We start from the raw sequence: 22500 nt of genomic DNA on the forward strand, positions 1-22500 counted from the left end.
ATCTAGACTAATGAATGTGTCAATTTAGTATTGTATGATGAAAGTGATAACAGAGTAGCATGATAATATGGAGGCGCGGCGTAAGGTGGGTGAATAGGTTACGCAAACATAGAAAACAAAACAAAAACAATTCTAGTATGAGTAGTAAGGCGCAGAAGAGTACCGCTGCATACCGGGGATAACATACGAGCGACAGAGCGATTGCGTGTGCCAGTGCCATTCCGCAGTTCGCTCCGATTCGTTGGCATAGCAACTGGCTGAGCAATACCAGATGCAGCTGCAGCAAAGCAATCCTCGGGTTAGACTGCTGTACTGTGTGTACTGAGCAGAGCAAGCGAGTAAGCAATCCAACCGCACTTCCTTCCTTCGACCGTCTCTTGCTGTTCGTTCACCCGTATTGATGCCAGGACAGCGCCACAGAACTTTCCTTCCTTTGCGTTTGCGTTTCCACCTGCTGTTGGTGTCACCTTTTCACCTCCAGCCACACCCACAGACACAATCAATGACAATAGCAAGCGGAGCGCACATGCACATGCATATATCGATATACATATAGAAAGATAAGCCCCTGGCTTTGTTGCGGTTACATTACTGTTGCTGCCGGTTCGTTGCGCACCACCATTTGGGCGCCTTCCTTCTCCCTACACGCCCCCCGGCTCCACATAGACAATGGATGACATCGCGTAGTAGTACACCCTTAGAGATTTGCAGGATAAGAAAGGCTCTACCAGCGGAGAGCAGAGGAACTATGAAAAAACTAAAAGCGCACGAACAATCCTCAGTAAGAATAGAGACAAAAATAAAGGAAAAACAAAACTAAACAAAATGTAATACGAAAAGTTAGCCTCTGACTACACGCACACACACTGAGATCAGTCGGCCACCGGAATGCTCCGGAAGATACTCCAGTAATTTACAATCAATTAGGAAGGAGAAGTGCATTGGGTGCGAGGCCGACCACTGGCGGGTGGTATCTTAATATTCGGTGGATAGCTCTGACTGTGTGTGTGGCAATAATGTGTGTGTGCGTGTGTGTATGTGCGTGTGTGTAGTCCTGTGTGTGATTCCCTCCTTCCTCCATCGTTTGCATCCCCCCCCCCTTTACGGGGAAACTCCCTGTTAGTGATGCCGCCAGCCTGATATTGAACTACTTGATCTAACTGGTATAACTATCATCATAAGCGGCGCTCTCCCCAGGCCTCCGTGCAACTGTTAAACAGTTGCTGTGCTGTGGGAGGGATAATCGTGAAGGGATCTTAAAGTAAATTGTGTCTAGAGAAACCCAACACCCGGGTGGCGATGGATGGATGCAAATATCGAACAACAAACCAAAAATATGAAGAAAAAAAAATGTGGAGAGGGATGGTTGCTTACGGAAGGCTACAGCGGAAGGGACAGGAGGAGGGAAAACAAAAACAAAAGTAACATATAAATTCAGCAGCTCACTGTTATGCAACACCAAGAGACTTTAGAGTAGAATGATTTGATTTTTCGGTTCGTTTCATCGTTCAGATCGGGCGTGTTGTCGTCGCTGGTTCGCGGCAGTTGGCGGTTGTTGGTGGCTTCTCCGCCTTGCCTCGCCCCTCTGTCACCCACCAGCTGGTACATGTAAAACCTTTAACCTTTAAATTGTATCTAGCAAAAGCGTTAAGCGAATGGAGGGGGGAAAAACTGAGACAAAAGTGAAACCTGGAATGTAACGGTTGCAGCGGAACATTCTAGCAACTCCTCTTCCGCAAAACAAATCAAAGAATGCGCCCGTCGCTCTGGGATTGTTCGTTACCATGCCAATGTACCAGCCATCTTACGTTAGCTCCGAATGTACGTCCCAAACACCGTGGCATGCTGGTGTTGATAGTCATTTCAACTAAACACCCCCCTTTTTTTAAGTGATTTGCAAAATGCATTTAACACCATTACGTGGTGGCGTGTTGTATTCGTTGCGTTTTTTTTCTCTCGAAATAATATTCTACTACGAGCCAAAACCAATCCAATGTGAACAGCAGCGCAGAGTGCAGAGTGTAGTAGGCTTTAGGTATTTCGGTTTGCGTTGTTCATAGAACAACCATCGCCAGCTAGGGCTAGTCGTCGTCGTCGTCGTCGTCGGTGACCTCCGGCATCTTTGTACATAACATTTGTTCTTCGGTGTTTTAACCCCAAAGCGCAGCGAGTGTCTATATAGATCGAATCCTTTAAGAACAGTGTGTAAGTGTGTATGTGCGTGCGTGCTTTTGTTTTATGTAGCCACTACCTCATCGCCCATCTACTGCAACCTGGCGACGGTGGGATCTATAGCGTGTAGCAACCTGGCAGCGCGTGCTGTGGTCAGGGAGAGAAGAAAATATTGCATTTTCCCATTCTTTTTTCCGTTCCGCTGTTCTACCTTTCCGCTCTCTCTCTTCTCGTCTCTTTGGCTACGGTGTTCTATCGCCACTATAAACACACCCTTGTTCGCTTTTCCGCGTTCGACGCATGGCATCGAGCAATGTGTTGTTGCATAAAACGGATTCCGATAGCTCTAAATACGAATAGTGCTCGCAACCTGGCGATCCGGTGATCGCGATATACATGCATATATTCTACAAAATAAACAAAAAAAAAGCAGTTTACAAATACCTGTATGTATGTGGCGTACCTTTCGTGTAGGATCAGCATGCTGGCTTCCCGCGGAGCAGATATAACAGGTATACAAAGTAGTAATGCATACAGCGGATAGCGAGCGAGCGAGCGAGCGAGCGTGTGTACAAATTAAACCAGCGGGCATGTGGGCCTCACAGGAGAGGAAGGCATACCAGCAACACAGTCACCATTGCGCACACACATGCACACATACGGGTTGCTATTGGTTTGCGTGCGTTGTGCAAGCACTACTAGAACTGCAATAAGTAGTCGCTCACCTTCGGCTACTGTGACCTCCGAGGCCGCGAGGATAAAGTTTTAAGTGTTTACAGGGAGGACCGGAGACGCGAGGGAACATTATGCGAAGGTCGATGCACACGTGGCTTTTGCTAAAAGGAAAAGCTATTTTCTGTAAAGCGCACAGAAAGAGGGATGGAAAAGTGGGAAAAATAAAACCAATTACTACTCACCGTGGTGTGTATGTGTGCGCGTATGTGTCTGTGTTTTTGTGTATGTGTGGCCATGCTGAAGCAAATGTGCATTATACACACGTATATTTAATATATCGTTTAAACGTAGATTGGTGATTAGTCGTCGGTTCCGACAGCAGCCTTGTTCGCAGCGGTACGAGGTTGTACTGCCCTTTCCCAAGGGCCCCCGGGGGGGGAGAACATGTTTTTGAAGGGGTTTCCCTAATCCCTGGGCTCTGCGAGTCGCGTAGAAAATTCACGCGCTTACGTTTTTGCCAAAACAAAAAAACAAAAGCAACAGAAACGTGGGGAAAAGTGTTAGAATAAGCGATAAGCGTGCAGCAGGATGTATGTTCATGTAACCCAGTACTACACTATCCCTACTCCAACGCCCCCTCCCCCACACACCGTCACCCTGCAACTCCCCTGTGAATTGTATGTGTTAATTTAGCTGTGTAGCATTTAATGGAACACCGCTGCCGAGTTAAAAAGGAGAAATAATGGCGGTGTGCAGCAAACAATTATTGGAGCACATTTACAGAAAGGAAAACACCCTTAGTAGCGTGTAGATCGAAATCAATGGTATTTTGATCGCTAACCACGGCGAAACGTTATAAACGTTTGCAACACAACAACCACCGCACAATAGTAGGCGGCGGTACAAGAATATTATTAAACAAACAGAGAAGGAAAAGAGAAAAACCAATCCTGCGGGTATGAGTCTATGTAAGTGGGGTAAGGAGAAACAACAGCAACATAACAAAAAAAAAAGAGAAAAATGTTACAAGTTTATGTGCATTCGAGGGTAAAGAACAAACAAAAAATTAATGCGATAGCGAAGGGAAAGGATCAATAGGCGCAATTTCTGTGCTAAGAACGCAGAGAACAGCAGTCACTCGTCGCAGTAGCAGCAGGAAAAAACTATGATGAAATAAATGAAGAAATTCTTGTAAATTACACCGAGTATTATGAAAGCCAATCGCTATACCCAAACTGTCGCATGGCAACTCAGTGCCCTAATCCGAAATCGGGTTCCTACGATTCGAAGCGGTTCTGTTTTAAATCCCATCGATCAGACGGTGACGATCATCCGAAAAGCCTCCGCAGTAGACAACGGTCGCCTCCCACATACGTACATCCTATCTACCACGACCATCATCAGCGGAACCGCTGTTTGCGTGCACGGCGAACTCAACGCCGGCCGATGGTTCGCCATGGGGCAGTTCGCGTTTATCAGCCGGATGGCCAGAGGAGTAGTCAATTACCGGAGCTCAAACCGAACGGTCGCGAAGCGCAGAAGCACACAACCGTCGTGCCTAGAACGTGTGGAAGTGATTACCGTTGACTGATTACGCCGTTGTCTGCTTGTCCATCCCAAGCAAAGCAAAGCAAGAAGTTGATAACGAGTACGAGTGCCACCGCCAGCGATAGATTTCGAGTGACTCATCTCAAATATGTTCTCGCAAACGAACAAAATGCTGGCAGGTCTGCTGTTGGCCGCGATCGTGGTTTGCTCGCTTTCAACCACACAAGCTGCCGAATTTGGCAACTGTGGTAAGTGTTTTTAGAGGGTGGTCTGGTTGAAATCGTTTTTCGTTAAAATGGTAACGGCAATTTTTCCCAGCAAATGAGACGGCCCTCGGTCAGTACAGCAAGGTGGAGGTATCGAACTGTGCCGACGATGATGCTTCTTGTGTGCTCAAACGGAACTCGAACGCTACCATCTCCATCACCTTCCAAAGCAGTAAGTAGCAGATTGGTTAAGGCTTGCCAGCCAACTGGGTAAACAATTAGGTAATTGGGGGGGATGTTTCGTCGGTGATGACCTTCAGCGGTAGCCGGGTACTAAATGGTGCACAAGGTACAAGGCTGCCTGGTTGATCTTCACCGTAATTGAGAGGAATTAACTAATTTGAACTTGACGAAGCAGGCTACAAAGGCACAGGCACGAGAACACTAACTGGTTCACTTTATTCCGTTGTCGGCACCGTTTAGGTGAAGATTTGGCCGATCTGAAGGCGGTCGTACACGGGATTATCCTCGGTATGGAGGTGCCCTTCAATCTGCCCAACAACGATGGCTGCAAGGACAGTGGTCTGGAGTGTCCACTGAAGAAGGACACTAGCTACCGTTACAGCACCACACTGCCCGTGCTCAAGCAGTACCCGAAGGTAAGCCACGCTCGGTGCGTTATCTCATTCCGCACGAGATTCAATCGGTCATTAGTGTTCTGGCGAGATCGAAATGCGTCAAATGAAATGGCCAGCAACGATTGAGCTAATGGATTGCATCATGCTCTGTTGGTCACCTCTCGAAACAGGTGTCCGTCGAGGTGAAATGGGAGCTGGTGTCCGCTGGTTCGCAGGTTGTTTGCGTTCTGATTCCGGCAAAAATACAGTAGAATACTCGGCTCCATCGTCGTTGTCGCCATCGAGTTGAATTGGATGATGTCGTGGATCGGATCATCTGCGTTCCTCGCTGCTTCCTTCGGCGCGATGGCCTCAATTCATCGTTAAGTACCGCAGTCTCCCGAGAAGGGTGTTTCGTTCAATTGACGTCGTCTTAGCTGCAGCAGGAAGTAAAGCAACATAAAAAACCCCCCACAGACTCACCAGACCTCCCTCTTATTACCACAATCCCCACCCCCGGGGTCACAGGCAGGATCCTCGCCAAAGATCGTTCTGATCATCCGATGTTAATTAGATTGTAAAGCTGCCTCCGTTGAAGAGCAATCCAATAAAGCAAACCGAAGCTGGAGAGTATCGCGTTGGCGCACGTTTACCGTGCACGCGACTCCCGGCCCGGCCCCCTTTGGCGTTAGAGGAACGCCGTTACGGAAATGAAATTATTCGTAATTCAATTCATCCGAATGCGACAGTGGAGTATGAATGGTCGGTCACTCTGGTGGTCGGTCGCTCGGTCGGTTAGATATCCGCTTGTGTCGCGCTTTATTGGATTTAAATGGATCAAGCGGCGTAACAAGATCCATGTGCTCGCCACAACACATGATCGCAATCAGACACAACGTGTCTTGCGTGGTAAAGCCGTGCATCATCGGGTTGTTCTGCGCTGATCAAGTTGCCGCTTTGTTGGAGAATCGTGACTCATGCAGAGTTACCTTATCAGTTGGCTGCACGACTCAAAGAAAGGGGAAGAACGGGAATTGCTTTGTTAACAAATGGCCATGCTGCGGAGGAACATTTGCTCTGGGTTTTACCCTTGCGTAAGTGATTAATCGTGCGGCCTTCTCCCTTTCTTTGTAAGTTTTGTCGGTAAATCGACGATCGGCGAAAAGAGAAACACAACAACCCGCGGGGCAGATCTACTGTCTAAGCAAGCTTTTTCATGCTTGTTTTTCGGCACGATTTATTTCATTAACATACCACAACTTCAAATTTCAATTCATTACTCAACCAACATCTTTCATTCGGTACCTCATTCCGTCATAAACTCGGGCTCTTCAGTTTTGATTATCTGAATCGATAACAGCGGTTCCTGTTCAACTTGGTCTGTGGGTACTAGCTGTTCGATGTATGCAGAGTCATCGTAGCTTTGGGATTCCTCATTCTCCTCCCCTTCCTCAAACGTTTCTACGAAACTCCTGGTGTCCTGCTCCCGGTGTCCTTCCTCCTTTTGCAGTTCGTTTGTCTTGCTTCGTTTGTCATCGGTTAGCTTCGTTGGCTTCTTCTTGCTAAAAGATGTTACTGTAAAAGAAAGAGTGTTTGTTGAAAGGCTAGCACAATTGACCTGCCTCCCCCCCCTCCCCCCCCCCCCCTCCTTACCATCGTAATCATGTTCCCAGTCCACGGTGGGATGCCTGGTCGACATATGACTGGACAGGCTATCCGCGGTGCGAAAAGACATCGCACAGATACGGCAATTGTATTCCCCATCATGATGGTTGCGCCTATGCATGCGTAAGGAGGACTTGTAGCGAAACGATAAGCCGCAGCGTGCGCAAGCGAACGGGCGATCCGAACAAGGTGTACGCTGGTGTTTCTGGAGCGAGTTCTGCGAGACGAATGCCATCGAGCAGGATGAACATTGGAACGGTTTTTCATTCTCGTGAATCCGCTTGTGCACAATCAAGTAGCTCTTCTGTGAGAACCGCTTCTCACACAAATCGCAAGCATACAGTTTGACGCCTGTGCAGAAAGAGAAAGATAAAGGAAAAGTGTTAAGGCCTGCTGTGTTCGGGGTGGGAAATATTTCCTTACCCGTGTGCGTCAGTTCATGACGATCGAGATTTGGTTTCTGGGCAAATTGCTTATCGCAAATGCTGCAGGAGTAAGGCCGTTCGTTCGTGTGAGTCCGCATGTGATTCACCAGCGTCTGGTGCTCGGCGTAGAACTTGTTGCAGACTTCACACGTGAATACGTTGCGTTTGCTGTGCATCCGCTTATGGCGCGACAGTGAGGTACTGTACTTGAACGATTTACCACACTCCGCGCAGAGGTGTGGCTTGTTTTTCTGATTCCGAAGCTCGCCCGTATGCTTCCACATGTGCTTCGTGAGGTTCGATTTATCTGCAAACGCCTTATCACACTCGGTGCACTGATGGTACTGCTCGCTGCTGTGTATCCGCATGTGGCGCTTCATCTTTCGCTGGTTTAGAAACTGTTTGTTGCATTTGGGACAGGTGACCGGTTCCGCAACTTCAATGCTTACAACTTCCGATGTCGGTTCATTGTTGGAATCCGTGTCGACGGCGGCAGAGTCTACTGAGTCTTCCAGTTTTTGCCCCGAATCCTCGGTGTTTGGGAGTGGCTCTTGTTCGAAGCTCTTCAGTAACGATACGTGGCTCACGTAGCCACGCAGCAGGCGGTCCGTTTTCTCGCTTTGCAGTTTGAAGAGGTGAGAGCGACGTAGCTGTAGGAGGCACGGGACACAGAGGAGACCCGGTAGGCCATCATCTGGCCGTGCTCGGATACCGGTAATGGCGTGCAGCATATCGTCGTGTTCCATCGAAAAAAGCGGTTTCATCCGCCGTTTGGACCCCATACAGCAGCGGCAGATTAGATCCAGATCCAGCGAATCGATTTCCGGCGATTCGTCCACCTGCTCATAGTTCACCACATCCATTGTTCACACTACGGAAGAGCTAAAATATACAGTAGTTTAGATAAATGGTCGGGAACTCCCGTTTTATTGGCCAGACCGAGAACCACGGAAATATGTTTGTTTATGTTGTGATCTGGGAAGTGACAATCGATTCTATTCGCATGGACGCAAGAAAATCTTTTCACATAATCGTAATCCAAGCAACGCAGGATTTTGTTTTCGTTCGTGATTTCGTGATTGTCCTTATCGCGATCCAAGCGTGAGTATTTCCCGGCCGGTGAGCGTGTGTTTTTGGGTGTTTGGCCACCATAATAAGTCGGTTTTTTGGCGAAACGGTACTAGGAACGAACGGAATGCTGATCACACGATGGACCTGCGGTCTGTTCCGACCAGCGACCGGTGTTTTTCGGTTCGACCGTTCTGCACCTTCCGTCGCGAAACGAACGATATCCTGCTCTTCCAGCATCCACGGAGCTGCAGCCGATGATGGATCCCAATCCGCCCAGAAACCGTATTCCTTCGAAGCACTATCGGGCCGTGCACTGGTACGGGTTCACGGCGACGACTCCATAAGCTTCCTCCAGGGACTGATGACGAACGATATGCGCCACTTCGAGCACGGCCGAGCGATCTATACCATGTTCCTGAGGGTTAACGGGCGTGTGTTTTGCGATGCACTCGTGTACCGGCATCCGGAAGCCAAGGGAAATGATGATTTCCTGCTCGAATGCGACCGACCCGTTGCTTCTCGGTTAGAGAAACACCTGAAGCTGTACCGTTTGCGGAAGAAAGTCCAGGTGCAGCTGGAAGAAACATACCACAGCTGGGTTGCGTACAGGGAACAGATCGATCCGGAAACGAAAACACTACCGACGGAAGAAAGGAAAGCACCTACCGATCCTCATCTGTTTAAAGATCCACGACTTCCTCGGCTCGATTACCGTGTCCTGCTGGCTGGTGGTGATGATCAGACCGCAAAATTGGATCGATTACTCGAAAAGATCCCTGGCGTGATTGCCACCGTCCCCCGTTTTGTGCCGTTCCGTTACGCCCTTGGTATCGGCGAAGGAGAACTCAATTTACCGGATGGAAAGGCGTTTCCGCTCGAGAGCAACTGTGATTGGCTGCACGGTGTAAGCTTCCACAAGGGTTGCTACATCGGCCAGGAACTAACGGCCCGTACCTACCACACCGGAGTAACACGGAAACGCCTGATGCCACTGCAGTTCGAGGGGCTACCGCTGGAAGACGTTCCGGTGGATGTGTTACGTGAGGCGGATATTAAAAATGAAGCTGGTGCATCCGTTGGCAAACTACGGGGATATGCTGCTGGTCGCGGGCTCGGATTGTTGCGTATTGAGAAGGTGCTTCCGGCCGGTGGACCTTTAACGTTGACCGTACCCGGCATCACGGACAGTATCGTGTGTCACACCAGTAGACCATTCTGGTGGCCAAACGACACAAACACACGCTCCTAGACATGAACTTGTTCCTGCAAGGCTTTATGTAGTTATTCGCTTGTTATTTGTTACCATATTCTCAGCTGGCGTTCCCCGATGGCGGCCACACAGGAACCGGAATCCACTAGCGCATCATCAGAGCGACCGGCGCCTACATTGATCCCGTTCCACTGTGAGCTATGTGAAGCGAGCGAAAGTGCTGACTACCATGGACGAAGACCACCGTTCGTGGGCAAGCTAATTGAGCTGGCGGAGGACAGTTACGTGATGCGAGATCCATTCGCGCCACCACCACAAGCAGTACCCGATAAGCCACCGTGCGAGTACTTCCTGGTGCTCGGAGCAGACTGTAACCTTTGCCGGCGCACCGTTTGCAAAGCGCCCGAGTGTAGTTTCTTTTACGGGGCCACCTTCTGCCGTCCGTGCAGTCTGGCACGGGTGCTGGAGTTTCCGCTAGAGGTGAGAAGCAAAATAAAGAAACAATTCTCGTAGCAGCGCGTTTCATCTAGCAACCGCCGAAGGTACTCCGAAGAAAGAAGACACTCGCCAGACACGGTGTGTTACAGTCAGTCACTATGGCTATGGTCACTACGAAACAACATTTATTACTCCTCTCCCTCAGGGCTCGATCAAGAAGGAAACCTGCAAGTTCCCCGTCGCAATGCGCTAAATGAAACAGTTAAAAAAATTAAACGGAGCTTATTGCCACCGAACGTAATCGAAGCAAAACAACGAAACTGTGCCGCCCGGATGCCGGATGGTTGGTTTAGGTAGGATTGAGGCCCTGCTGGAATGTGAGCTGCTGCTGTTTCCGGACCTCGTCCTGCATCTCGAGTGCCATCTGTTTGAACTTTTCCGCCTTCTTCTCGTCCCGTGCCGTACCGTCACCCTTGGCGTACATCTGGCTGAGGTTAGCACAGGCGTACATGTTCCGCAGTTCGCACGCTTTGTACGCGAACTCGAACGCTTTCTCCATGTCCCGCTCGACGACGAACGTTCCCGCTGCTGCCGATAGCGCCGGGGCAGCTGGCTGTGCTGGTGGTGTAACGGTGACGGGGGCTGTTGCTTCACTCGACGACGGTCCCTTTGTCGTCTGGCCATCTTCATCCTTTACGCCCGAGATGTACATCCCGGATAGATAGAAGCAGGCGCCGGCATTGTTCATCTGGCAGCTTTTCTTGAGCAGCTCAAACCCTTTCGGTACGTCGCGCGTTATCTCTTTCGGTTTCAGCTTCGACACAAGCAGAAGCCCGCTGTGCAGACAGGCGTCCGGATCGTTCAGGGTGCATCCTTTCTCGTAGTAGGCAAACGCCTTCGCCGGGTCGCCCTTCTCCGAGGCGCGCCCCTTTCCCAGGAAGCTGTAGTTGCCGTACTTCAGGCAGCTCTTGCCGTAGTTGTAATCATCACAGTTCGACCGGTACACCTTGGCCGCCTTTTCAAAGTCTTTCTGGATGCCCTCGAGATAGTCGCCGAGCAGGTGGCACACTGTCACGGGGGGGGGGGGAGAATGGGAAATTAGTAAGCAATCCCCCTAACTTGTCGCTTTCCCTCGCTTTTTTACCTTCCGGTTTCTTCTCGGAGTAGCACCCGAACCGGTATTCGACGCCCAGCTTGTCGATGTACTCCTTGACCTCGGATTCGTTCTTCAGATCGAACGAAGACATTTTATGGGTTGTTTTGCGCCTTTCCCGGCACCAGCAGCAGCAGCAGGTGAGTCGATAAAAGGGACACTTTTGTAAGGCGCCTCCACCTCACGTAACTCTTTCGCGAGCCTGTGAAATGTTTTTCCGATTTTTTTGTATTTTTTTACTGGCGCTGTCACGTTATCTATACGAACCTTGGTCGAATTTGGATTTGAAAAAAAAAGGAAAAGCAGGCCTGGAGTCGTTCTGAGCAGTGAAATCGCAGCGATTAGTGAATTAAATTGGCCAAAGAGAACCGGAGAAGCGATGGAGAAAATCGACGGAGAAGAGTTCAAACCAAGAATTCTACGCAGTGGCAAAGTGCTGGGGAGTGTCGAATCGAAGAAACCCCAAAGAAAGAAGCGTAAAACGAACAGCAAGATTGCGGAATCAGAATCGACGTCGGCTGGTGCTGCTTCTGAAGATGTTGCACCTGCTTTGCCCAAGCCACCGAAAGAAAAGCCGCGGGATGATGGGAAACAGGCCCAGCTTGTGGCACCACAAGATGTCGGCACCGCACAGGAAGCTATTGGGAAAAGAGGTGCACCCAAGAAATCGGTGTTATCTGTTGAACATGCCGGCGGATTGAATGTAACGAAACGGACCAGAACGTTGCGTATCAAGGAAGAACCCGTAGATCCGCAACCAGAAATCGAATCATTAGCCCTAAAAGACACGGCAGGGCCACTGCAAAACACAGATCAGAAACTTCCTGCGGCCATTGTTCTTGATGGCAGGAATTCAAATGATATGCAAATTTGCAAGGATCCCGTTACTTTGCCGGTCGACGCAGGTTGCTTTGGTTCGTCTGGCCCTCTTCAAGTTTCCATCAAACAAGAGCGCGATGAACGCGATGAGCCAAGTTGTTCTATCAATCAGAAACGTTCCAGTCGGCAAGGACGAGTATCAAACAATAAGGTACCGTCCTTCGATCATACTCTGAAACCGAAAGATAAAAAAGTTCAACTCAAACGAGGCAGAAAGCCAAAAAATAATGATCTGCCGACAACTTCTGAAGCTACGGCGAAGCAAGGAGATACATCAGAGGCACAAACAATGGCTAACACAATAGAGATACTGTGTCCCAACGCTGGAACATCGCAAGCCAATGATGGTGGTGCTTCGACTATGGAAACGCAGCAGCAAAAAGAATTAATTTCGCTTACAAGTGGCGTGGATATTGAACAGGTCTCCGTCGCATCCATTTCCTATATTGATGAAGGACACGAGAAGAGTAATGCCGTTGGAGAGGAGATTTCTATTGGAGCAGAAAAAGTTTTGGTTTCCATTCCGATTGGTCCGAACATCCTTGCAACGATAATTAAGCAAGAACGCAACGATGAAGACCAAGAGTCAATCATTCAACAGCAATGTTCCTCCAATTCTCATCATTCTATCAAACAGGATCAAGAACGAGTAACAAAGAGCACGGCATCAACTGTTGATCGTACACACAAAACGAACGATAAGAAAGTTCCTCTCAAACTGGGCAGAAAACCAAAAAAACTTAACCTGCCGCCTACTTCTGAAACAGCTACCGATGATGGTGATGCCTCGATTATGGAAATGTACCAGCAACCTCTATACGCATCCGACAGCGAAGAACTTTTGAAAATCTCGGTTATCGAAGAAATACCGCCCAAGGATAATACCGTTGCCCTGCAGGCGTCCGGGGTTTGCTCTGTTTGCGACATGACCGAAACGGATCATTCGTGCTATCTGCTGATGCGCAAACCCTTTCAACGGCTAATGGTTCGCGAATGGTTCTATAGCAACGTCGATCAATGCCTACTCGGCAGAGGCAGTGGCGTACAGGATATGGAAACGTTGCTAAGCAGCCAGCTGCCGGCCCTGACAACACGTCGGCTGAATCGAGCAGCTTGGAATCACATTCGGGGCATTCTGCGCCGGCTATCCCTAGTACAACCTCAGCGTCGCTGCTCGGAGAAGTTTTTCCTCGACGAACGTACGCTGCTAGAGCAACGGCGAGAGAAGGTGCGGTTTCTGCAGGCCAATCCAATGTTTGAATACCTAGACGACGATCTCCCAGCGGATATTCCGGTAAGCATCGAGTCGGGTGACCCCGTCGTGGCCGTGCTCAACGAACCCTACGGTGTGTTCCGTGGTGTCGTCGAGAACTTTGATCGGCCGATCGCTCGCTCCTACACCGTACGCTTCGAGGATCCAGCAATCAACGGTCAGATTGTACCAGACATTAACATTGCATCGGCCACGGTAAGTTTAGAATAATTTAAAATGGCGTGCACGTTTCTTTACCAAACTAACGGTACCTGCCTTTGTCTATGCATTCCTTTAGCCTGCTAGTGATCCGAAACAGGAAGCTGAAGCTGAAGAGGAGATAGTGATGGTTCCTAAGAATTTCTCAAAACAGCTAGAGTTGTTGAATCAACAACTGGATGAAAAGGAAAAACTACTGAATGCAATGGAGTGCTTACGCCTTAGGTATAGAAGCATTCCAGGACCTTCCGGGTCACATCAGGTGCAGGCCTTGATGCTGGTGCATCAGCAACGCTACCAGCTTTACCTTGACAATCTCCAGAACATGAACAGTTCGATTGCCCTGCTCATGCGCACGATTAAGCGATTCGGGTTTAACGTCGACGAAGCGCTTATTGACAGACAGGTAGTGCAGACTGGACAGCATCTGCAGGACATATGCAACAAAGCCGGTAACATTCCCCTCGGAAACAGTGTCCTGGAATTGACACTACGCCAGCTACGTGGTCCACCATCGCGCTTGAAAGAGCTGCAAATGTATCTGCAAAACAAAAAGGTCTTGCAATAGCTGGCAAACGTTTCGTCATTCTCAAGTTATGCAAGTTGGTCCTAGAATCCTAAAATCTAGAGCCAACCATCGTTACCCACTATCAGTGATTCCACTCTTCTCTCTTTTTTCATCTTCTACCTACAAAACTGCACTGAATGCGATTTTGTTACACGAGTGTGCACTATTTATTTAGTAAATAATAATCTATAATTTCAACTTTACTCACTCATCCCCTCCCCCTTTCGCTGCTACTGCAGCCGACAAAAATCGTTACCCTATTTAGTCCTATTTTTAACCCACAACCCGATGGAGAATGTAGCCAAAGATTGGAGCACTAAAGCGCAGAAAGAACACACGTGCACACAGCGCGGGATCGCGATCGAAGAATAACGAAGAATGTCGCCGCAATCAGGATCAGTCGTTTATAGGCAACACCGGCGTCGGGCGTCGTCTCGTGAGGTTTGGGCTCGCTGGCGGCCAACAGTAGACGGTCAAAGAGTCAAAATCAAAACAGCGGTCGTAAAAAAAAGAGCCGAAAAAGATTAAAACAAAAATGCTAGTCTGGGGTGTGCCCGTGAGAGGTGTCTTAAGAAAGAGATGCAGTTGGAGAGTGTTGATCGGCCCCATCTCCCAAAGCTTTATCCTAACTTCAAAAACAACCCCGAGGTTGCCTTCGTTTTATCGCCGTTGGCGGCCCTGAGTTCGTCGATCACTAACTGTCGTTTGAATCCCATCGATTCCAGCTCGACCACATCCATCGCAGTGAAGCGATCGGTTGGCAGTAGCGTCAGCGGAACATCGTCTGACGATGGCAGTGAGGCCGACGCCGGCGGCGTGTCCTGCTCCATCGGTACGGGTGCGGCAGTCGTGGATGATGATGATGATGATGGCGCTGATGAGGTGTTGGTGGCAGGAGTGACCGTGCTGGTTGAGGTTTGCTGGTTATTTCCTTGCTTGCTACTGTTACCGCTCGTAGATGCTGTATCATGAAATGGAAGGAAAGAGTCAGGATCTCATAGGATCGATAGCAGAGATAGGAGATGTCGTCGGAACTCACCTTCTCCCTGGGTACTACGACTAAGCGCCTCCTTAAGGGCCAGTTCCTCGGCCAATCGTGCTGATTCGTCTAGGGCACGCTTCTCCTCTTCGGGGCTGCCCGTCAAGCGGGCACACTCGGGCAGTTCGCCCTCGGTTAAGAAGGGCGTCTTGGTGCCTGTCGTTCCGATGTGCAGCACGTTCGTCTTGAGATCGATGTTGCACTGGTGACGCTTCAGCATGTCCAGCCCGAGCAACATATCCATCGGTTGTTCTTCCAGCACCGAAAAGCTGGACGTGAGGAAATCGTTCTCGATCTGTATCTGCACCATGTGGATGCGACCGATGATCCGCTGTACGCCGATGCCCTTCGCAATGCCCGCCCAACGCGTATCGACCAGCCGCATGATGTTGCATCGTTCAGCGGCCGCCGCACTCATGATCGTGGCCTGTGCGCCCGAATCGATGAACGCTTTCACCGGGTGTCCGTTCACCTTGCAGTTGATGTAGAGCATAACTACGGTACCGAACGTTTCCGGGTTGTACTCCATCGCCGCCTCCATGTTTGCTTCAATGTTCTTCTGCTTGATTTCCTCCGCAATCAGCCGTTGGGCTTCGGCGTCGAACGGATTGGCCTGCAGTATCCGCAGCCGCTTCTGCTGCTTCTCCATCCGATCGGCAATCTGCTTGCGCAGCTCGGTTGCAAACGTATCGAGATTGCCGGACAGCAGCGCTTCCGCTAGCCGTGGGTTGTTCTGCTTCAACAGGGCCAGCTGGTCCGGATTGGAGAGAAACATTTCGCGCACAACAGCCGGATCATCCTCCATGCCGACCGATGGTGAGGGTCGTGGGTTCAGCAGGCTGCTGCTGCTGCTGCTGTTGTCCGAGGCACCACCACCACTACCACCACCGCCGCCGCTACTAGCGCCAGCCCCGCGACTGGTCGGCACTTGGATGGAGCTGAAATCGAGGTTCGCAAGTCGCGGATGGTCTACAAGGAGATAAGATAATGCATTTGCAATCAGTATCTATGCATTTCGGCGCAACTGCCATGACGCCATCTAGTAGGCCAAGAATGGTCCAAACCAAGGAAAATTCAACGATTCAGTAGACGATCATTGCCTGCTGTGAGAAATGGGAAAGTTTTCCCATTTTCATTGGCAACACATTCTTGCCATCTGGGTGGCTGAACGAACAATGAGAGGACACAGGCACCGAGACACCGAATAGCAAGAAAGGAACAAAACAACCCCTAACCAGCCGCCCTCTGAGGTCATCTTTTCTGTATCGGTGCCGTGCACCGTGTGCGCCGTGGGAGAACGACGTGCAGTTCATTGCACCTGCGTTTGGTGCGACTTTTGTATGAGACCACCTCGCGGGTGATGGTGCACCGAGCCGGTTTTAAATTTGGATTTCTGTTTACGACTCTACCGACGACCGCGGTGGGTGTAATGGCCTTCCCCTGTTTCGCGCTCCAGACAAAGAGGAGGCGAACATGTTTCCTTTTATGCGCTCTTTTTCCGCAGATCTTTCGCTGATCCATCACGTAATCGATCGCCGGATTGGAAATGCGTATCGTGATCGTGTGCGATACGGTTCCCATAGCGACCGTGTAACTATAAATAACGCCGAATGGACGGGACGGACATCCTGAAGGCCCTGAAAGAAGCATCGCTTACCGGCACCAGTCGGAGCTGGTGGACGCGCTGGCCGTGGGTTCGTCTTGTGTAGCCACACCAGATCGCCATCCTTGACGCCGTAATGCGTCAGCGTTTCCTTGTGATCCGTCATGACGCCCTGCTTCGTCGCCAGCTTCAGCTCCGTGTTGGCCTGTATGTTGAACTCCATCCGGCACAGGGCAATCAGATTCTCGACCTCCATATCGTCGGCCACCTCGAAGGTCGTGCCCTCCGTCATGTTCGGGTCCAGCACCGTGATTTGCATCTTGAATCCGTGATCGTGGAGAAAACAGCAGCACCAGAGAAAGTGGCTGGCGTCGTAGCACGCTTTGTTCGGGTGTTTGTGTTGCTTCCCTTCCGCGGCACTGAAGAGATATCACTCGAAACAGAAACTGAGGGCAACGCAAATAATGCAAAGGATAAACAGGACGACTCTGTGCGGTCGGTGCTGTGTCGTGTTCGGTTTGTTTCTACGATTTAAAGAAGCAATTTATCAGCGATTTCGGAAACCAGACCAGACTTGCATTTTTTTTCAAGTTATTTTTCAAGGGCCATTTTACACAAGGTTGTTACATGTAGCAGGATTCCATCGCGTGGATGCCGCTCATTTCAACGTTTTTCTCTTCAGTTATTCAAACTTTTACGTAAATCTGTGATTTTTTAAGTTAAAATGTGTCCTTGAAATCAGAAAGTGGCTTAACAATTTGTTATCCGTCTGAAATCCGGCTTGAAGAAGGTCACCGACCGACCAAGGTAGATGGCAAACAAATGTTGACACGGTGGCGAAGAAGTGGAAGAAAGGAGGAGGAAGGAGGCAAGAAGCTAATTTGGGGACTTCGCGGGTGGACTTTCTACCCCATCTTCATTCCGGAGGACGCCCTCAACAAAGCGAACAGCAACAAAAAAGCTAAAAGCGTGTCTGCTAGGCAGCTGTACTACATTCTGTATAATTTGTAGCAAAAGGAACCAAAGGCCCGACAAAACGAGAGGACACGATGGCGGTAAGTGATCCATTGGGCGGATCTAATCGGCGGAGACGCGAGATTAGATTAAAGATTGCCTGTAAATAGAGCTCTATTCTTCCTTCGCAACAACCACTTAGAGGCCTCTGCGTCGCGGTGATTGTGCGATAACAAGAGCGCCTAGCGTCCGCCCCCCCCCCTCCCAGGACCGATTGAACTATGCTTGTAGCGCTAGCGGTGCTCCTGTTGGTGATTTTCTAATTAATCTCTTATTTTATCCCTGTTTTCAGGCTGTTCATGAATTTAAAGTTGAAATGACCTGCACCGGCTGCTCCGGAGCGGTAGAACGTGTACTCGGTAAGCTGAAAGGTAAGCAAATATCCAACAGTTGGTCCTGGTTGCCAAGGGAAACGCCCTCGTGGTTTTGTAATCTCACCCCGGTTCCCCGGTTTTGTTTGCAGAAAAAGTGGAAAAAGTGGAGATTGACCTGGACAACAAGAAGGTGTTCGTTACGTCCACCCTGTCGGCGGATGATCTGTTGGAGACGATCAAAAAGACTGGCAAGGAAACGAGCTACATTGGACTAAAGCAATGAAGGGGCAAAGCAGAGGAGACCACTGGAATCCAGAAGGACGATGCAAGAGAACCATTATTTCTGTGTTTAATTACGTGTAAACTTTGTGCTTGTATGTTTTCCACAATATTTCCCTTCCGTCGAAGCTGATCATCGAGCAGACTGGATGGAGGAGATAGAGAATATAAAGTAATATATATTTTAAATACAGTTTAACAAAATACATCTGCACCGTTGATTTAGCTCCTAGCGTAATTTTCGATGAAGAATTATATCCTCCAGCAGCGTAATTCTTCTCTCAAAACTATCCAACCGTCTGCTAATCGATGTTAACTGTTGCAGAGTTAGTTTCTCAAAGTCCGATCGGCCGTGCTTCGCATCCAGAGAGGCTGGAGTGGGTTTGCTCGTAAAGGTAAGGCTAAGTAGACCGTTGGCTTCGTTTTGAGTTCGACTGGGTGAGGATTTATTCAATCTGATGACAATGTCCTTCACCACGGCAGGATAGGGTTAATATGAGAAATAGTTAAATTGTATAAAAGGCAACGGAATAAGCTTATATCAAAATGAGAGATGCACTGAGCGGGTTAGTGTGAAAAAGGTGGACAGGTGAAACAATCGCTAATCGCTAACCTCGACGGCATCTGAGATTTTGAAATTTTCCGTTTTAGTCGCATCCACTAGCACGCTGGTGTCCGGCCGGTTCTCCTTGTTGAAAATCGATTCATCGTCATCGGCCTGCGTTTCGGTGAGCTCGTGGTTGAAGCTGAGCTTCCGTTGCCCTGCCTCTGCGGGCCGTGGCATCGTTTCGCTGGTGTTGCTCGTATCGCTGGAGTAAAGGGAATTTTGAGCCGATTCCTGATCCAAGTTGGCCTGCCATAGCATAACCTACAGCGTGAAGGAAGCAAACAACGGTCAAAGTAGGTCAATATGTGTTGCACCGACGGACTTACATGACGATCTTCACTGCCAGTGACGAACAGTTGACCATCTTTCGTGAACTTGACCGCCGTCACTGGACCCTGATGACCGGTGAGGGTGAATATTTGTCGTCCTTCCAGCAGATCGATAATCTTTGTCACTCCATCGCCACTGCCCGTGATCAGATAGTTGCCCGATGGGTGGAAATCGAGCGAGTTCACTGGTCCATCAAAGATCCGATAGTACTGGATCAGTTTGCGGATGTTCACGTCGTAGATCTTCACCCGGCAGTTGTCGAGCGCGATGGCCACAAGCGAACTGTCCGGGTGCCACGCTACCTTGCAGCCGGCCCCCTTCTGGTCGACGAACGTGTGAATGCATTGGCCGGTGGCAGGATCGAACAACTTTAGCGTACGATCGTCCCCGCAGGAGGCGATCATCTTCCCGTTTGGCGAGAACCGGGCACACCGGACCCAGTTGGTGTGGCCCACGAACGACGAGAGAAAGTGTTTCCGTGAAACACGCCACAGTTTCACAGTTTTGTCATCGGAGGCGGTCAGTAGCTTCTTGCCGGATGCATCAAACTCCACCGAACGGATGTTCGACGTGTGGCCCCGAAACTCATCGCAGTTGCCCAGCATCGAAGGAATCCATATCTTTACCGAGCGGTCCTTCGAAGCTGATGCGATGATGCGCCCATCCGGAGACCAGCAGATATCGTTCACGACATCCGTGTGGGCCTCGAACCGCATGCACCGGACCTGCTCGTGGATGGACCAAACGATCGCCGAATTGTCCGCGGAACTCGTTACAAACCGGGAACCTTCCGGGTTGAACGAAACGGCCGTCAGTTTGCCCCGGTGGCCTTTCAGGTGGCGCAACAGCACAGGATTCGACATCTTTGCGAACGGCTGTGGAACTGTAAAGCGATTCCAACACGTATTTACGAAAAAAAATACACAGTTTTCTCAGTTTTTCGAGGCACAAGCCGTTCTTCACTTGGACGCCTCCTTCGATTTGACGTTATTTTGAACCGCGCGGTGGGAAAAGAAGCTACGCGTCGTCATGATTGCGGTGAAAAAGTTATTCACGCAAAGAGGGCTTCGCTCGAATTTTTCGAAAAACCCGTTGGAACTCGTTCGCAGAACACCCACCACGTGACTTCCGGAGCCTTCGAGCGAAGTTTGGTCAAGCAAAGGCAGCCAACTCAGGACTACAGCTCCTTCCATTCCTTTACTTTATTTAAACCTAATTTTAAATGTTCTTACCGTAAAGTTATCTGCAAAAAAACCAAAAAAATGATTGAAACTAAAACGCTTGATTGCTTAAAGCCGCAATTTCTGAGCATGGAATAAAATAAAAAACATCTTTCGACTTGGAAAAGGTGTCCTGCTTTCAATAAAATAATCCGAACCACATGGTCGATTCTGTGAGCAACGTAAATCGGCCCAGAAACGCATGCAACGCGATATAGAATCGGATAAAGAACCACCTACGGCCCACGGTTTCACCAACAGAAACTGCCACCGAGCAGCCAATAATTAAGAACGGGCTCGATGATGAAGCTGCATGTTTGCTTGTCCCGTGCCCCCTCCCTAAATGGATATTTTACACAAAAAGACACGTTAGAACGTTGTGGCAGCGGTGACGATGGTGATGGTGGTTCTGACAAGCTGCCGAATGGTCACAAGGAATGCGCTGTTTAAGGTGTCCCGCGGTCACACTCTTTTGTAAAACGGAAGAAAAGCATCGCGCCCGTTGCCCACGCGCCATTCAAATCGCTCGCTCGTTCGCTCGCTCGCGACTGTTTGCGCTTCGAACCTATTTGTGTAACAACAACCTCCAACGAGCACGACCAAAGGCATGTGCGTTGTCCGCGGTAGTCCGCGCGATCTTTGCAGAACCATGGAACGTGGACGCGCTCCATACTGTTAACTCCAAAACGGATTTGACAAAGGTGTGCACGGTGTTGGACAAAACGGGACGCGGCCGAACGCGGATTGGCTTGCTTCCGTACCGATATACAAAGCTTAAGCTCAAGAGAGCGGCCACGAGCGCTCGCAAGTTCAATGGTCAGTTGTGGGGGCGCGAAACGATCGCGATCACCCTCGCCCCCATCCCGCTAACCCGCGTCTTTTACGGTCTTTATTTGCATTGCTCTAGAGTTGTCAGCGTAAATAACTCATCGATGGCAAGCAGGACTAGAAACGGGGATGGTTTATACTTTGTATCAACCTTCTCGATATCCCCAAGACCATTCTGGTTGGAAGAGAAGGAATGTAGAATCCTCCATCTCCCCCACTGCTGCACCCATGTCGGTCCTGCATTGTTGCTAACATTTTTATTGTCTTTTCTGCATCACTTTATTATCACACTTTATTATCACAATAAAAAAATCCGCTGTTCCCGCGGTGGCGTAACACAGCTGTCACAGCACAGATTAGAACTTGAAATTGATGCGATGATGAGTTTATGTTTCGCACCATCACCGGCGCGACCAGCTAGGTAGGTGGGGGCAGTAAAATTGGCAAAAAATGGGGCGCGCGTCAAACAACCACCGGATGGGGGGGAGGGTGATTTATGGCAGGTGGCCGAACACACGGCCGGTACATTCTCCGTTTGTCAGGTGCCCTTTTACGGCTTCGGCGGAATCGCGGGAGATGGATTATGATTTGCTCACTTCAGCGGCTTTAATTTGACAAACGGGCACCGAGCATCAGCCTTGCGATCGCTAATGAAGATTTATTTACAATGCACGCACCCGCTGCGGCCGCGGAAGAGGCGCTGCACGGAACTACACGTGGTGGTCACGTTCCGCTAATTTTCTACACGACAATCTTGCACCACCGTTTAGCATAAAGACGCCTCCTCATGCTGCCGGTCGCTGCGTGGGCGCCTCCATCATAAATCTTCTTCCATCTTCTCCATAGCGTCTTCACCGCGGCCACGCGATCATGCGACGAGCGTGTCATCGAACATGTCGCCCATCGCGATTAGAATGCTCGCGGTACTACGCGGTGTACGCGGTTCTCGATAGTGAGCTGGAGGTGGAAATCTATCAACCACAACGCAATACACTGCGGGCTACCGATGATGGCGGTGCTGGTGGGCTTGTACTAATTACTCTGGGCGATCCTCGCTGTGACCTAACCATAAACCGGTACCATGAATGGCACCAGAACCGGCAGCAGGCAGCTCCGAGAGGGGTGACATCGTTCGCTTCCGTCTCGTGATGGTGACAGCGCCACTCTA

At 49.8% G+C, this 22500-nt stretch overlaps 9 protein-coding genes across 11 annotated transcripts; 5 read left to right on the top strand and 4 right to left on the bottom strand.

Annotated features, from left to right (window-relative positions):
* Positions 1 to 4331: 4331 nt before the first annotated feature.
* On the top strand, positions 4332 to 5928 carry LOC126579269 (NPC intracellular cholesterol transporter 2 homolog a). Its single transcript, XM_050242705.1, has 4 exons — positions 4332 to 4643; positions 4714 to 4833; positions 5085 to 5260; positions 5410 to 5928. The coding sequence occupies exons 1-4, from the start codon at positions 4544 to 4546 to the stop codon at positions 5488 to 5490; spliced, it is 477 nt and encodes a 158-aa protein (XP_050098662.1). The 5' UTR covers positions 4332 to 4543; the 3' UTR covers positions 5491 to 5928.
* A 500-nt stretch (positions 5929 to 6428) lies between these two features.
* On the bottom strand, positions 6429 to 8257 carry LOC126579259 (zinc finger protein 771-like). Its single transcript, XM_050242691.1, has 3 exons — positions 7307 to 8257; positions 6872 to 7234; positions 6429 to 6793 (listed from the first exon to the last, which is right to left on the bottom strand). The coding sequence occupies exons 1-3, from the start codon at positions 8169 to 8171 to the stop codon at positions 6525 to 6527; spliced, it is 1497 nt and encodes a 498-aa protein (XP_050098648.1). The 5' UTR covers positions 8172 to 8257; the 3' UTR covers positions 6429 to 6524.
* A 165-nt stretch (positions 8258 to 8422) lies between these two features.
* Positions 8423 to 9628, top strand: LOC126577001 (putative transferase CAF17 homolog, mitochondrial). The gene has a single exon (XM_050238350.1). The coding sequence runs from the start codon at positions 8504 to 8506 to the stop codon at positions 9626 to 9628; it is 1125 nt and encodes a 374-aa protein (XP_050094307.1). The 5' UTR covers positions 8423 to 8503.
* Positions 9629 to 9706: 78 nt separating this feature from the next.
* On the top strand, positions 9707 to 10120 carry LOC126577003 (cysteine-rich DPF motif domain-containing protein 1). The gene has a single exon (XM_050238352.1). It carries the CDS (start codon positions 9707 to 9709, stop codon positions 10100 to 10102), a length of 396 nt encoding a protein of 131 aa, XP_050094309.1. The 3' UTR covers positions 10103 to 10120.
* Positions 10121 to 10190: 70 nt separating this feature from the next.
* LOC126577002 (cytochrome c oxidase assembly factor 7 homolog) lies at positions 10191 to 11378 on the bottom strand. The gene is made up of 2 exons (XM_050238351.1): positions 11172 to 11378; positions 10191 to 11095 (listed from the first exon to the last, which is right to left on the bottom strand). Exons 1-2 carry the CDS (start codon positions 11272 to 11274, stop codon positions 10377 to 10379), a joined length of 822 nt encoding a protein of 273 aa, XP_050094308.1. The 5' UTR covers positions 11275 to 11378; the 3' UTR covers positions 10191 to 10376.
* Positions 11379 to 12555: 1177 nt separating this feature from the next.
* On the top strand, positions 12556 to 14098 carry LOC126579038 (uncharacterized). The gene is made up of 2 exons (XM_050242248.1): positions 12556 to 13527; positions 13610 to 14098. The coding sequence occupies exons 1-2, from the start codon at positions 12853 to 12855 to the stop codon at positions 14096 to 14098; spliced, it is 1164 nt and encodes a 387-aa protein (XP_050098205.1). The 5' UTR covers positions 12556 to 12852.
* Positions 14099 to 14634: 536 nt separating this feature from the next.
* On the bottom strand, positions 14635 to 17465 carry LOC126574879 (protein DDI1 homolog 2). Its single transcript, XM_050235288.1, has 3 exons — positions 16795 to 17465; positions 15138 to 16106; positions 14635 to 15059 (listed from the first exon to the last, which is right to left on the bottom strand). Exons 1-3 carry the CDS (start codon positions 17057 to 17059, stop codon positions 14719 to 14721), a joined length of 1575 nt encoding a protein of 524 aa, XP_050091245.1. The 5' UTR covers positions 17060 to 17465; the 3' UTR covers positions 14635 to 14718.
* Positions 17466 to 17640: 175 nt separating this feature from the next.
* On the top strand, positions 17641 to 18553 carry LOC126574881 (copper transport protein ATOX1). 2 transcript variants are annotated; one of them, XM_050235291.1, is made up of 3 exons: positions 17641 to 17795; positions 18047 to 18125; positions 18218 to 18553. In XM_050235291.1, exons 1-3 carry the CDS (start codon positions 17790 to 17792, stop codon positions 18349 to 18351), a joined length of 219 nt encoding a protein of 72 aa, XP_050091248.1. In that variant the 5' UTR covers positions 17641 to 17789; the 3' UTR covers positions 18352 to 18553. The 2 variants fall into 2 exon arrangements, with proteins under 2 accessions (XP_050091248.1, XP_050091249.1); XM_050235292.1 differs by lacking the exon at positions 17641 to 17795 and adding an exon at positions 17898 to 17981.
* Positions 18554 to 18573: 20 nt separating this feature from the next.
* LOC126574880 (POC1 centriolar protein homolog) lies at positions 18574 to 20248 on the bottom strand. 2 transcript variants are annotated; one of them, XM_050235289.1, is made up of 3 exons: positions 19281 to 20248; positions 18961 to 19215; positions 18574 to 18816 (listed from the first exon to the last, which is right to left on the bottom strand). In XM_050235289.1, exons 1-3 carry the CDS (start codon positions 20145 to 20147, stop codon positions 18577 to 18579), a joined length of 1362 nt encoding a protein of 453 aa, XP_050091246.1. In that variant the 5' UTR covers positions 20148 to 20248; the 3' UTR covers positions 18574 to 18576. The 2 variants fall into 2 exon arrangements, with proteins under 2 accessions (XP_050091246.1, XP_050091247.1); XM_050235290.1 differs by having other exon boundaries at positions 18766 to 19215.
* Positions 20249 to 22500: the final 2252 nt, after the last annotated feature.

This window comes from Anopheles aquasalis, chromosome 3 (genome assembly GCF_943734665.1).
Source record: "Anopheles aquasalis chromosome 3, idAnoAquaMG_Q_19, whole genome shotgun sequence".
Classification (NCBI taxonomy): domain Eukaryota; kingdom Metazoa; phylum Arthropoda; class Insecta; order Diptera; family Culicidae; genus Anopheles; species Anopheles aquasalis.

Coding starts and splice junctions, on each gene's coding strand:
- LOC126577001 (XM_050238350.1), top strand. CDS start 8,504: ATGCTGATCACACGATGGACCTGCGGTCTGTTCCGACCAGCGACCGGT.
- LOC126577002 (XM_050238351.1), bottom strand. CDS start 11,274: ATGTCTTCGTTCGATCTGAAGAACGAATCCGAGGTCAAGGAGTACATC. Junction 11,096..11,171: donor CTCCGAGAAGAAACCGGAAG/GTAAAAAAGCGA, acceptor CCCCCGTGACAG/TGTGCCACCTGCTCGGCGAC.
- LOC126574881 (XM_050235291.1), top strand. Junction 18,126..18,217: donor TGTACTCGGTAAGCTGAAAG/GTAAGCAAATAT, acceptor TTTTGTTTGCAG/AAAAAGTGGAAAAAGTGGAG.
- LOC126579038 (XM_050242248.1), top strand. CDS start 12,853: ATGGAAATGTACCAGCAACCTCTATACGCATCCGACAGCGAAGAACTT. Junction 13,528..13,609: donor TTAACATTGCATCGGCCACG/GTAAGTTTAGAA, acceptor GCATTCCTTTAG/CCTGCTAGTGATCCGAAACA.
- LOC126574879 (XM_050235288.1), bottom strand. CDS start 17,059: ATGCAAATCACGGTGCTGGACCCGAACATGACGGAGGGCACGACCTTC. Junction 16,107..16,794: donor ACCAGCTCCGACTGGTGCCG/GTAAGCGATGCT, acceptor ATCTCCTTGTAG/ACCATCCGCGACTTGCGAAC. Junction 15,060..15,137: donor TCGTAGTACCCAGGGAGAAG/GTGAGTTCCGAC, acceptor TTCATGATACAG/CATCTACGAGCGGTAACAGT.
- LOC126577003 (XM_050238352.1), top strand. CDS start 9,707: ATGGCGGCCACACAGGAACCGGAATCCACTAGCGCATCATCAGAGCGA.
- LOC126574880 (XM_050235289.1), bottom strand. CDS start 20,147: ATGTCGAATCCTGTGCTGTTGCGCCACCTGAAAGGCCACCGGGGCAAA. Junction 19,216..19,280: donor CTGGCAGTGAAGATCGTCAT/GTAAGTCCGTCG, acceptor TTCACGCTGTAG/GTTATGCTATGGCAGGCCAA. Junction 18,817..18,960: donor AAATCTCAGATGCCGTCGAG/GTTAGCGATTAG, acceptor GCCGTGGTGAAG/GACATTGTCATCAGATTGAA.
- LOC126579269 (XM_050242705.1), top strand. CDS start 4,544: ATGTTCTCGCAAACGAACAAAATGCTGGCAGGTCTGCTGTTGGCCGCG. Junction 4,644..4,713: donor TGCCGAATTTGGCAACTGTG/GTAAGTGTTTTT, acceptor AATTTTTCCCAG/CAAATGAGACGGCCCTCGGT. Junction 4,834..5,084: donor CTCCATCACCTTCCAAAGCA/GTAAGTAGCAGA, acceptor GGCACCGTTTAG/GTGAAGATTTGGCCGATCTG.
- LOC126579259 (XM_050242691.1), bottom strand. CDS start 8,171: ATGGATGTGGTGAACTATGAGCAGGTGGACGAATCGCCGGAAATCGAT. Junction 7,235..7,306: donor TCATGAACTGACGCACACGG/GTAAGGAAATAT, acceptor CTTTCTGCACAG/GCGTCAAACTGTATGCTTGC. Junction 6,794..6,871: donor CTGGGAACATGATTACGATG/GTAAGGAGGGGG, acceptor TTTCTTTTACAG/TAACATCTTTTAGCAAGAAG.